This window comes from Triturus cristatus, chromosome 7 (genome assembly GCF_964204655.1).
Source record: "Triturus cristatus chromosome 7, aTriCri1.1, whole genome shotgun sequence".
Classification (NCBI taxonomy): Eukaryota; Metazoa; Chordata; class Amphibia; order Caudata; family Salamandridae; genus Triturus; species Triturus cristatus.
In genome coordinates, this window is record NC_140590.1 from 663,829,991 (window position 1) to 663,844,587 (window position 14,597).

Consider the following 14,597-nt stretch of genomic DNA (forward strand, 5'->3'; position numbering starts at 1 on the left):
ATAGAATGCCCCAGGTAATCAAGAGCTTCAACCATGAACTTGCATTTATCCGTGCCCAAGGTGACTCCAAAATCTTTAAATTTGCTAAGAACTTTCCTAAGAGTAGAAATATGCTCATGCTTGTTCCTTGAAAAAATTAACACGTCATCCTGGTAAGCCTGAACTGACTCGATACCTTCTAACATATGATCCATAAATCTCTGGAATACGCTCGCCGCTGAAGCTAACCCAAAAGGTAATCTGAGAAATTTATAGGCCCCAAAAGGTGTGACAAAAGTGGTTAGATCAGTGGAGGCCTTGGATAGGGGAATCTGATGATATGCTGACCTTAGATCCAGAATGGTAAAGTAGGTCGCATCAGCAATGTTAGATAATAAATCTTGAATCTTTGGTAATGGGTGACAGTCCACTATGATGTTTTTGTTCAAGGTGCGCAAATCAGCACATAAAGGAATCGAATTGTCCTTTTTCCTTACAATTACAATAGGACTGACCCATTCCGAAGATTCTGTAGGTACTATAATGCCTTCATTAACTAGTTTACCTAGTAATACCTTGAGGTCATTTCTAACGCTTAATGGAACAGGTCTAGCTTTGTGTGAAATTGGAATGGCCTTGTCTTTTAACTTGATGACATGTTCAACCTTTTTGATTTTGCCTATGTTAGGGGTAAAAACTTCAGGAAATTCTTTGAACATAGATTCAGCAATGTTTGTAACATCCGGCACAGAGTTATCATGAACAGCAGAAACAGAGACTTCTGTGTTAACCTGAATAGGATTGTCAGAACCAGGAACTAACTTTAAACTCATCTTTGCTAGATCCTGCCATCCAACAATATTCTTCCCTTTGGGAGCTACATAGATTTTTGTAAAAATTTTCCGATCTAAACAGGTTATAAATTCAGTGAAAAATCCAAACATATCAATAATATGCCCACCATATGCTTTTGGAATGATGTCTAAGGCTTGTAATGGTTTTTTACAACCCCAATACATATCTAACAGGGTGTCTGAGATAATAGTGACAGGTGCTCCAGAGTCAGCCATCATGTCAACTTTAACCACACCAATAATAACCTCACACAATGGTTCCTTAACTTTCTGTGTAGAAACAGATAAATCATGTGAATCAATAGAAAGCATAAGTCTCTCAAGATTGTCCTCAAGTGACTGACTAGGTTCACCATTAACATTTATAGAAGCCTGCTCAGTATCAAGAGTACTGACTCTGACCATCTTTCTGCTTCTGCAAACAGTATAGAAATGCCCCATTTTCCCACATTTTGTACATTGCTTACCTAGAGCCAGACAAGTCGGGCTATCACCTAAATGTGATTTCGAGCCACACCTAAAGCAAAATGAATTATATCTATTTTGTTTCTGTGGGAAAGATTTCACAAACTTGGACCTGTAAGAAACATTGTTAATATGCGGATCACTTTGAATCACATTCACAGATGAAACACCTTCATTACTTAAGCATTTTGATGTAACAATAGATCTTTCGATCCCTTTAGCAATGTCAATGACCTCAGCTAGGGAAGGATCTCTACAACTAAGTAAGCGTTCCTGAATTTTCTTATGAAAGCAACTGTAGACAAATTGATCTCTAATATAAGTATCAAGTTGAGCCCCAAAGTTACAGTTTGCTGCTAAATTCCTTAGAACTGAAATATAATCCTCAATGGATTCATCTGAGTTTTGTTTCCTCTTCATGAAGTTAAACCTTTCAAGTAATACACTTGGCTGCTCTAAAAATTTCTTGTTCAATCTGTTAACTGCATCTGTGTAAACATTCCATCCATCCCCTTCATCTGGTGGTGGGATTGTCAGTGGTAAGTTATCAAAGACTTCACGGCCAGCACTGCCCAAAAAACTGTACAGAATCGCAAGTTTACGTTTGGCTGAGTATCCTTCAGCATCTATAGCCACCAGATGGTTCTCAAAAGATTTAAACCAAAATTTCCACGCCTCTTTTGGTTTGCCTTGCCTTGGAAGGAATTGATCCAACTGACATATTTGTTGAGAAGCCATTGAAAATATAAATATAATGAAATGAAAGGCTCAATTTTGCTGTTTATAATTAAAAATATAAATATCTTGCCATGTGAAACTACTGCTGAAGAAGTACAAAGAAAGGATTGCAAGGGTGGACAGAGTACAAACTTACTTGCAATCTTTCACACGTGAGTTCCCAGTGAGCTTGATCAAGACTCGATCAATTTCCCTTCAATAACTGACCAGAGAACAAGTCACGCGCTAAAAACCAATCAGGAGAGGCGTTTTAGCAATGACAGAGGTCGACCGGTGCTAGAACCAATGAATTGGCTCTTCTTTAAGCTCTTCCGTGAGGAGTTGTAATGAGCCGGGGGCGGGACTCAGGCTCAAACAGACGCGTAGGAAGAAAGAAGGCTAATCCGGAAACTCGTTCCCTGAGGGCGGAAACCAAAGAACAGGAGAGTCTCCTTAGCTTGAATGACGAAAGGAAATGGCTGTAGAGAGGTACTTGAAGCTTGAAGATATCCAGAACGATGGGTAGGAGACACAATTCTTTGTAGTGTTGTCGAAATAGATAAAAATCGTCGCCAAATGAAATGTGCAGGCTTTGATGTAAGCACAAAGAATAAATCCAAGGATACAAAAACCAGTAGAATGATTCTTGAAGTTTTATTCCAGTAAAATAGATCAACACCACGGGAGTGCGTCCTTCCTCTCTGAAGTATGAACGGTCACTGGCCACAGGACCGAACATAGTTCAGGGAGGAGGTTGAACGCACGAGAATGCCATTACAAGAAATGCACCTTTCAAAGATACACACATTGCATGCGCGTGTGACATCCACACGCGCATGCGACTAAACGAATACACAGAAAGCACGAGCCCAGTGAGGCACCACGAGCTCGTGCACACGTCATGCCGGAAGCTGTCACCTTTAACACCATGTAAACCACAATCAGTATACTACAAAGCCTCGAGGTCGCGTCCACATCCTGTGATTCTGGGCAAATCACTTAATCTCCCCGTGCGTGCCTGAATGTGTAATGTAAATAGGGTGCTATGTAAAGCGCTCCAATACCTTCGAGTCGAGTTCACGCTATATAAATATGCGGGGAAAAAAAATTAAAGCTGAGAGGCAAATGGCGCTATGGCGGGAACCAGCGTTAGAAGAAAACAAAGTGAGTCTCTCACATTAACGTACTGTTAGAGCAGGTGATAGCGGGTGTAAGGTCTCATTCCCAGAACAAATGCATGATTACATGCGATGAATAGCAGAACGGATTTACATCGCCACCCGGCATGCTGAGGGCAGTATTTCTTCGACTGAATATCATCCTTTCCTCCACAGGGCGACGCAGCCCCGCTGCGCAGCGTCAAACACGCACGCTTCTCCAGGCAGACGTAGAGCGGAGGGAGGGAACGACGCAATTTGTCATGCACCGTTAGGTGAGAAATGGGTTTACCGCAGCCTCGTCTCTATAAATCTCTGCCACATGAGCAGATTTCGGAACTCGTGCAAAAGTACAATTTTTTTTTTAAGGAAATAGCCAAAACTGGCCGCCGCCCACAAAATAGTGCCGCCTGGGGCGGACCGCCCCCACCGCCCCCCCCTAGCTACGCCACTGGAGCCAATTCATATTTGTATGAAACTGTTGACGTTATCTTATCTGATAATCTTAGAATAAAGCTCCCATGCAGGATGGGGGACGATGATGTCCTCAAGACCATCCCTGCGGCGATGAAGCAGGCAACAAATACACCACCATAGCCAAATAAAGAGGCCTTAAGACTCAAGAAGACTAAAGATCAATGGAAGTTAGAAACCATGAAGGTTTATTAAGTAATTAAAGTGTAAGGCAGAAATATTAGCAAAAATGCACTGTAAATCAAGATACAGAATTAGCATAAGGCCTAATCAACACAAGTACAAGAAAATTAAATTAAGTAAAATCTCAGAGGAAAATGTCCTAAGATTGAGACCCACAGATTTGGATCCGCTCTCAAAAGACTAGGCAAACCAGTCTTAGCTCAACTCCCATATATGAAGTCTTTTTTACAGAAAAATACAAGCAAAATTCGCAGAATTTGCATAGGGGGGGGCGGATTCTTACACAGATTGGCAAAACATAACACAAATTTTAAGGCAGCCTCATCTAACACTATACCAAGACCATCCTCTAAATTAAATATTAATGCAGCCCTTTGGACCGAATGTCATTGGATATGGCATTACAAATCGAGTTACATATAAAGCAATAACAGTCTCATTTATGAATAGGCCGACAGTGGAACAAGCAGAAAAGATCTTGGATTGTTGCAAAGAAAGTAAACTTCCACTGGGGTTATTTGTGAACAACATTGTTATTACAGAGCATTTCATAATGCACAATTTGCCACGTGCGATAAGAAGAGAAATGAAAACCCACACATCATAGTTGCGTTTAAGATTCAAGGTGGAAGTTAGAGCTAGTTCGAGCCTAGTTCAGTTCAGCACAGAAAGATACTGGTTTGCAAAGTGTAGTGTTGTTGTGTTCGGTTCAAAATGTTAATAATGTTAAGCACATATTATTTATAATCCCGAAATATCTTTAACAGAACCAAACATTTGTTCTTTACCTGTGTTGTTCTGTATGAGAAGATGTGTGAATCTTTTGTACGGTTGTTCTCCAGGGTGAAGCAGATAGAGATCAGGAGTGAGTTCCTTCTTTCCCAATTGGACCCGAAAATGGTAGAGAGATATGTGAATAAGCATGGGAAGTGTATAAATGATGAGAATAAGCACTCTGAAAAGACAAATAAGAAAAACATCTCATTAGCTAGTTGTATGTATATTTCATTTATTTTCAAAGTCTGAACATTTGTTGATTTTTTTAAAATATTGCTAGTGAGCTAAAAAAGTACATTTGTGGTCAGCCTGCAGACCTTAAAGCCTGTACCTAGAGGAGCTATATGTATCACATGTAAATAAAAATAACTGCTTCTGCAAGGTAACATGGCCTATAATTTCTCCAAATATTTATTGTATTGTTTTCCACTTAATGTTTTCATATTGTTCCTTTCAATTGGCTTCTGAGCCATATTTCATGTTCGTGAATCTATTCAGATGTGGAATGGTGGAAAAATAAATCAATGTACTGTGGCATGTGCGTGGAATGGTGATGGGTGGAATGTCTGTTGGAAAGCTTGGGAATGTTCAGGTGCAATGAGAACATATGTGTGTGGATATTTGAGAGGGGTCAATTGTGGGATGAAGGAATCTGGTGCTAGCAGTGCTGAATGGCTCTCATACCAGGAACTTGTAATAAAGATTTAGGACCATACATATTGTGTAATTTCTGCTTTACAACTTATTTATACATATCTCACAGTCAGAGAGAGCAGAGCTAGACATATCTCACGGGATCATACAGGAATGCTACCGATCACTAGCAATTAAAGAACCAGACCGTAGACGTGTTATACCAGTATAAAATGCCACATACTTTGGCATTAAGCCTCCTGAACACAGCATAAGTTATCATTAAAATATTAGCTTTATTTATATTTCACAAATGCAATAATTTTGTCCAAACATCGGTTTGTTAATTTCTAAAAATGCAGGCATTTCACAATGAAATGCAAAATTTTATTTTTGACCAAATAAACTCAATACCCCCAAACAGATGCTTGTCAGCTACCTACCTGGATTTTTCTCACACAATACCAGATTGTACGTTTTTTTGTTTTTTACATGCTTGGCTCCCAGATATCAGACTGCCATTTCTACCAAAGATTCACACATAACGCACACCCAAAGATTATTCCTTTCATTTCCATTTATTATCAGTAATCATTATCAGGAATGGGCACTATTTTCAAGCCTTTGCCACAAGTAGCCATCATTGCTTTAAGGGCAATGCAAGTGCCTGGATACCGTCGTCAGTGATTAGCTGCTATAAGATACAGATAACATAACAAGGTGGATAGTGGAAACGCTGCACAAACACGCTAAGACTGTAGCATTGCAAACTTAAAATTGACACATCAATTTTGAAGAATGAAGTACACAATATGTTAGCCGAGAAACAAATTGCAAGTTTCTTGTTGTTAAATTGGTCAAACATCAGGAAGAAATAGACACAAGGAAAAACAGAAGACATTTAAGTTCTGCACTGGTTATGAGATAGATCGGGTTTAGACTTTATTACTTGTATTTTGTACAAAGATCATAGAATGGGAGGACATATGTGATTCCAGCTCATTTGAGCTGATAGTATGAGGTCAAACAAATAGGCGATATATTAGAGTAAAGGCATACTCTAGTAACTGGGCTATTTAATAACAGAAAAAAATATGATGGAATATGAAACAGAAAAAAATGGGAAGAGGAAGAAGGAAACAAGGAAATCGAAAAGGACAAGAAAAATTCCACACCACCTGAAGATGTATTTATTGATGAATATTCCTTTAAATTAATCAATTTCTCTAATCGTTAACTCAAGGTTTTGCAGTTTTGTCTGTTTTTTCCTTCCAGAGAAATTATGGGCCTTATTACGATGTTGGTGGACATATTTAATTTGCTTTTAAGTCCTTGTAAAGTAGTGTTACATGTACCCAGGGCCTATAAATTAAATTCTACTAGCGGACCTGTAGCACCTATTGTGTCATCCACTTAATTAGCCCCTTAAAACAGGTCCCAAGCCTGCCATTGCAGCCTAAATATAGTTTTAAACTGCCTATTCAACTTGGCATTAGTATCCCCTTGCTAAGCTTTAAACTGTCCTTTTATTGTACACAAGTCTCTAAGGTAGACCTTAGGTAGCCCATAGAGCAGGGTGTAATGTAAATAAAAGGTTGGACATGCACTTTTAAGTTTTACATGTCCTGGTAATGAAAAACTGTTAAATTCATTGTTCAGCACCATGAGGCATATCACTCTCACAGGATAATAATAGGTTGCATCGTTAACCTTTGATTGGGAGCAGGTAAGGATGTCATGTTTGGTGTCTGAGAAATTTTAAAAAAAATCCTATTTAATTTTAAAGTAGGATTTAAGTTGCAATTTTGAAAATGCCACTCTTAGAAAGTTAGTGTATAAAAACAAGTGCACTCCTTCCCTTGATGAATAAATTAGTTTAGATTTGAAAGCCAAGCAATGCGTGCAAAACAGCGCTGTGACTGTCCCAAAACAGCATATCAATGATAATGCCAAAAGGGCGATACTGTCGCCCCAGCTGCTGCACTCCTGAAATAAGGAACTTTTCCTCTTGAAGTAAACCAACTTTTTCTCTCTTAAGCAAGGAAATCCATAGTAATCCACAAACTTCATAGCTGTCAAGTAATCCATGTATTCAATGTTTATGAGATCATTCCAGAGACAGTTAGGTTGAAATAGAATACTTTATTCCGCATTTTCAGATGTCATATGCTGCCAATACTAGCTTAAACATAGACACGTGCAGTCAACCTTCCTTTGAGCCAACACAGTAAAATATCCCAATGCACTTAGAACGTTTTAGTTCTTCGTCAGGGGTACTGCAATTAATCAGAAAAAAGTGCATAAACAGCGCGCTAAATGCCAGTAAATCATAAAGACAACAACAACCAATCCAATGTCTCCCCATAATCTCCCTCCTTAACCCACCTCATGAGTGCTCACATTAAAAGCAATTCAAAACCATAATGTGGTTCAAACATCTAAATCATACTATCAACAACAGTTGCTCTACCTGTAGTCTCCCATAGACCCCCTCCTTCATAACCCACACACGTGCTTGTTATCAAAACGAAATAAGTAAAATACTAAATCCCACAAAATACATACTTTGACCCCTTTCCCTAAAGTATGTATTTTGTAGGATTTAGTATTTTACTTATTTCGTAAAATGGGTCTATGGGAGACTACAGGTAGAGCAACTGTTGTTGATAGTATGATTTAGATGTTTGAACCACATTATGGTTTTAAATTGCTTTTAATGTGAGCACTCATGAGGTGGGTTAAGGAGGGAGATTATGGGGAGACATCGGATTGGTTGTTGTTGTCTTTATGATTTACTGGCATTTAGCGCGCTGTTTATGCACTTTTTTCTGATTTATTGCAGCTCCCCTGACGAAGAACTAAAAAGTTCTAAATGCATTGGGATATTTTACTGTGTTGGCTCAAAGGAAGGTTGACTGCACGTGTCTATGTTTAAGCTAGGATTGGCAGCATATGACATCTGAAAATGAGGAATAAAGTATTCTATTTCAACCTAACTGTCATTTAAAAGTAATGTATCACTTCACAGACAGTACAACATCAAACGACTTTGAGAAAATCGGCAAAAGGATCATCAAGTTTGAACTGGATGTATTTGTTGAACAGAGAGGAAGGTGCATGGACATTTCTAGGGCCGTTTAATACATCATGGACTTTGTTTGGTTTAAAGCAATGGATTGTAAAGCACGATATTATTATGTTTCATTTATTCATTTATTTATTTTGACAGACTACACATGAATTTATGGGTATTTGCTTTGTGGGTTTACAATTACTCGTTTTCATTTGTTTTCATTTAATCTGATCCCTGTTTTACTTAGTTAGGGTCAATGCATTATGGGAAAGTTAGTCATTATTATGTTCACAGTGTTAGTATAGATCAAAATAGGTCATGTGATATTGTTTCAAATCAGGGATTAATTGGGTGAACGTGGAAAAGCTGGCTTTAAGAGTAGATGTGTGTGTGAGGGAAGGTAATGACTTTTGAAACACAGAGTAAGGCACGTACATTTCACACTGCCAGTTGCAGCTTTATTAGGTAAAAGATCACATTTTGCTTTTCGTGAACTTTAGGGAAAGGGGTCAAAGTATGTATTTTGTGGGATTTAGTATTTTACTTATTTCGTTTTGATAACAAGCACGTGTGTGAGTTGAGAAGGAGGGGTCTATGGGAGACTACGGGAAGAGCAACTGTTGTTGATAGTATGATTTAGATGTTTGAACCACATTATGGTTTTGAATTGCTTTTAATGTGAGCACTCATGAGGTGGGTTAAGGAGGGAGATTATGGGGAGACATCGGATTGGCTGTTGTTGTCTTTATGATTTACTGGCATTTAGCGCGCTGTTTATGCACTTTTTTCTGATTTATTGCAGTACCCCTGACGAAGAACTAAAAAGTTCGAAATGCATTGGGATATTTTACTGTGTTGGCTCAAAGGAAGGTTGACTGCACGTGTCTATGTTTAAGCTAGGATTGGCAGCATATGACATCTGAAAATGCGGAATAAAGTATTCGATTTCAACCTAACTGTCTCTGGAGTGATCTCATAAACATTGAATACATGGATTACTTGACAGCAATGAAGTTTTTGGATTACTATGGATTACCTTGCTTAAGAGAGAAAATGTTGGTTTACTTCAAGAGGAAAAGTTCCTTATTTCAGCAGTGCAGCAGCTGGGGCGACAGTATCGCCCTTTTGGCATTATCACTCTTAGAAAGTTGGCATTTTCCTGCCCTAACTATTTGGTGCCTGCTGCACGTTCCTGGGTCACATGACTGGGTGTAATTAGTAGTTGGCCTTGGTATATTCATCCCAAAAAGGCACCTAAAGAGGGATTAGGTGTGGCTGAATGGATCATCACAAGCAGAATGGGGGAAAGCTGGGCACAGCACGATTTGCAACTCAATAGGCTGTGCCGGGCCTTCACACAAAGGACTTCACATACTTAATTGTTCTTGCAGCCAGGTTGGAGCCAAGGCAGGGCAGAGCAGGCAGAAAACTGAAAGCACTTCAAAGGAAATTCTCTAGGAACTTCTCCTACTTCAAAGAACGTACCGTGTATAGAATTGGGACACTCAGACCCGCTCTTCAGTTTACTTTCTGAACCTGTAGAAGGACTCTCAGAGGACTGCCTGGTGCTGTGGCCTGTTGTGTACTTCCGAAGACTGCTTTGCTGCTTTGCTGGTGCCTGAAGCCTGTCTTGACCCATCAGATGCCTGCCCTGCTGCTTGAGCCCTGTTCCACTTTTACTGACTTCTTGAACCAAGGACTACCAGAGTGGCTCCAAGGCCAGTTGGCTGGCCTCCTCAGGCTCAGAGACAGTAAAGGCTCCAACCATCTTAAACCCACATGTGGATCCACCCTGAGTGAGGCCTGACCTTCCAAGTGGTACCCCTCCGTTCCTGGACCCTTGGAAGGTGTGCTAAAGGTGCTCAGATAGATAAAAAACAAAGCTTGGGATTTAGAATATTTTTGGCTAAAAACTGCTTTGAGAACTAAGAGGGGTCTGGGACCAAACTGTTTGTCTATCCACCCAGAGTGCATCACCAGTCAGCCTGACTTTGCGGCTACCCCCTCTATGTTGTTCGCAGCAAATCCGGTTCAGCGATGCTTCGCAGAAAGGGTATCCTGCCTCATGAAGCCCTTTTCAGCTACAACTTAAAGCCACATCACGCTGGAGGTTTTCAACTTTACCTTCTCAGAACATGTTTGTTACATTTATTCAAATTCCACAGGTAAACTCTGACCGGACCCAATACACTTCTTGGTCGGCTATATTTTTGTCAGTTAGTCATAACCTTTATTTCGGTCTTATGACCATAAATGTAAAGATACAGACATTTCATTAAAACAGAATTGTTATATACATGCTAAGAATACGATGAACGTTTGTTAAAATTAGTGCTAGAAATGCAAAAAGTACAAACCAAGGAAGCACAAAAATACAGCTAGGGCCCATAACAACAGGGTAATAAATAGCAAGGCCCATCATAAAACAATTAATTCATTGTTTAAGTAAAGCTAAAATGGCAAAGACTATAAAAGCATGATTTGCAAATTAAAACAGGAAATGGATATATATAAGAATTTTTAAAAAAGGTGAGAAAGGTACATTAAAGGAGAGTGTCTTAGCAATATTCAAAATGTTATTGTTGTAGCTTCAAGGCAGACCTTCTAATAAACCACATGGTGCCAAGGAACTTGCTACAGTGCAGACAACTACAAAACTAGCGTCAGATTTTAGAATGCACAGCGCCTCTAAATGGCACTAAATACCAGTGCGTTTACATATGGGAGCTAACCATTTAGCAGCTAACCATTTAGCTCTCGGCCGCTTGTCCAATGGGCAGGTCAAAAATATATGACCTATCGATTCTACAGCATGAGGACAGCCTGGACAATATTGTAAATCGCTAGGAGATGGATGCCAGGAAGCTGTAAATGCGTTTACTGGAAGTGAACCAAATTTAAATTGCATAAACAGCTTTCTGTCAGGGGGAGACATAATAGCATCCAGGTAATATTCATATGAAGCAACCTGTTTGAACTCCATAAACTCAGTGGTTATCCCCAGGATGAGTATGAAAGGGAAGACTGGGCAACCCAATGCCAATACTATTTCTTAAGTGATTACTTTATAGGCAGCATTCACAATACCTCGGTTCCCACAGCCCCTCTAAGCCAATAGCGACATTTTTGGTCTTTGACCCAGTCTTGTGCACCTAACTCTCAGTGGCTGGAGCTTTGATATTTTAGGTGCTAGATCATTCCATACACTTTAAAAATTCATTACTCCAATTCTACTAATTAGATTCTTGTTGTTTTAGTGTTAAATCATTTATTATTTTTGGGGAGAGGAGCTGGCCTAATGGCTAGGGCGGTCGACCTCGAATTTGGGGAACTGGGTTCGAGTCTCGGCAATGACGCCAAACATCCTGGGATTCTGGGCAAATCACTTAATTTTCCTGTGCCTAAAAAAAATGAATGTGTCCTCATGTAATGCAACTGGTGCTATGTAGAGTGCTCTGATATCTGAGTCGGGTCAAGTTTGCTCTATATAAAACTCTGTAAAATAAAAAATTACATTTACTCTACTTTTCTAAATTGGTGTGCGATTCTTCTTGTGTTGTGTTTTTACTTGATTACTGTTTGTGTGCTGCATAAATACTTTGCACATTGTCTCTAAGTTGAGGCTGACCTCTTTTGTGCCACGCTAATAGAAGGATAAGCATAGGTTAATACAGTGACTTTTATTGTACACCTTGACAGGGCTATTGGCTGTTGCTTGAGCAGGATTAACACCCCACTCAACCAGCGCCCAAACTTCTTACAGTCAGTTCTTAAAATTTCGAATCATAGTGGGTCGCAGTGGGACCTATATCATGGATATTAAAGAGGTAGTTTGCAAATTGGGATTCATTATGATTACAAGCCATAACAAAGATGGTGGCTTCTTGTCAGCAAACCACCATGGCTGTGATTGCTAAGAAAATCAGGCTCCGTTTAAAATAATAACGTTTCCATAAACAAACCTATTTTCACAGCCACAATGGAGAATTGGCTTTAAGGGCACCCCTACCATTTTGTAAATGAATTGCCACTCCTTTCGAGGAATTAGTAAAATTGATACTCTGCATACCAATTTAGTATTCGGTGGGGATACAAACAACGTGCCCCTTCGAGATACTAAATCAATATTCATTTGGATTCTCATTTAAGAAGTCACAAAAACGTATCTGATTCCTAAAATGGGATTGGCTCATAGGACACATCATTTTAGCAGTCGCAAACACCAAATTGGAGAGTTTGTGAAAGTTAAAATGCTTAGGTTTTTTTTTTATTTGAGAGGCTTTTTATAGCGCAAACTTGACCCGAAGGTATCAGCGCGCTTTATAGGAGCACCAGTTGCGTTACAGATGTACACATTCAGTTTTGTTAGGAACAGGGAGAATAAGTGGTTTGCCCAGAACCACAGGATACTGAGCGCCCCTACCGAGAATCAAACCTGTTTTCCCAGCTTCACGGTCGACCGCTTTAGCTGTTAGGCCACATCATCTCCCCCTAAATCTTCCATCCAGAATAATGAGTTGACTAATCCTTTTTTAATATTGATCAACAGTGACCTAGAATCTTATCTTAACTTTCAAAGTAATGGGCAATGCAACGTAACCAAAAACCAGTGGGATGCATTGCAGTCACTGAGGAAGATCCCAAATATAGTCACTAACACTCTGACAAGGGGGCAATATTTTCATTATGAAAACAGATTGTTGCATGGCGCATACAGGCAACCTAATGATTTCAAATTCTATGAGAGATTAAAGTTTGACCGCACCTTACACTGCATGAGGAGACTTGAAGAAATACTTTTGTAGTGGTCGGAGGCCTAAGTTCTGTCTTTGGCTGATTTTGACTATTTGGCATTTAAACATCACATGACATCTACTTTTTATCCCCTGCCTGAGATGGAGAAGTATAGGTAGACCTATTGTTAGAGCATAGGATACCTAAACATTTGGCAAACTGTTTGAATAGATTTCTGCTTCCTTATGTGAAGTGTCAGCCACCCTATCTTTGTGACTCTCTATATGTTCTTAATTGATTTGTAGTTCTATTTAGAGTTTGCCATCAGAATGTGAATGACATCCCATTTGTTGCATAACAAGCACAATAGGCCATAATGTGATTGCGATATAGTAGATGGGACTTCTGCCCCATTGGTGAGAGTATTCTGCCCACTAACCTCTAAATAACTCTCCTAAATACTTCTTTCAGAGGAGTGAATATTGTTTGGTCACAATGGATTTCGTATTCCTTTATTCTTGTACTGAAAATGATTAGTCTGAAGGCCATTGCCTATTTTCTACAGGCTAGATCGGCCTTCTACTTTCACACAATGGTATGTCCCATTCTTTGAAATATTTTTCCTGCAGAAATGTGAACGAGCAATGAGCTCATATATGGCTCCTTCATTTGCTAATCTGATGATAGGCTACCATGAAAGAACTGTGGCCTGGGATCCACGGTCTGAGAAATGGTTGAATAATACTGTACTATTGGAAAATATGTTGATAGCCTCCTTCTCAATTGGGAAGGAGGGGTCAATAGTCTGAAAGAATAACTGAGTGTACTGAATGATAAATATTAAGTTTAGATTCACAAAGAGGTGGATCTCATTGAAAAGTACAATCTGTACTCAAAGTTATTTCATAAGCCTAGTTCTACAACCTTGGTTCTGTAAGTCCTAGTGGCCATCAACCGAAGATAACTGCTAGTACACTTTGTGCAGAAGTGATAAGAACAAGATACAATTGGACTAAGAATTCAGAGTGTATATGAGATTTTTTATAAGAAATATCCAAAATGTAGGAAAGATTTGTAGCCAGAGGTGACAAACAAGTAATAGTTATTAATGGAAGTCCTAAAGCACTGGGTAAAGTGAGGGCCATTCTCTGTACTTAAAACTAAGCATAATAAAATAATGGTAAAGTATACATTTATCACCATATTTATGCTATGTGATATATGTGATACATTAACCAAACATTGGGCAATCATTCACGCTGATCTAGATGTAAAGCTTTGTGTGTCCCTAATACCCTATATGTTAAGGAAGACTCCATTGGTAACAACATAACAAATAGGCTTTTTACAAATAAAACAACAAGGAAGGTTTTTTACCTGATGTATAATACAAGAATGACTATTTATATATCTAAATATATATTACGCAGTGGCAGTAGCTAATCTGTTGTCAAAGTTAAGGTTAAAAGAGATAGTAAATCCTGGGATTTTGGGGCATTAATACCTTTGTGCAAGTTTGAAAAACCTCCAATAATGCAAAGCTTTGCAGTG

At 39.1% G+C, this 14,597-nt stretch overlaps 1 protein-coding gene across 5 annotated transcripts in view; it reads right to left on the reverse strand.

Annotated features, from left to right (window-relative positions):
- Positions 1–14,597, reverse strand: part of LOC146810317 (ATP-binding cassette sub-family A member 10-like) — a 1,555,322-nt gene that overhangs the window by 569,030 nt on the left and 971,695 nt on the right. For all 5 annotated transcript variants that reach the window (XM_085617313.1, XM_085617310.1, XM_085617311.1 and 2 more), the window contains one exon: positions 4,618–4,784. In XM_085617313.1, the coding sequence (XP_085473439.1) occupies positions 4,618–4,784 (167 nt within the window). The remainder of the gene's footprint in view (positions 1–4,617; positions 4,785–14,597) is intronic.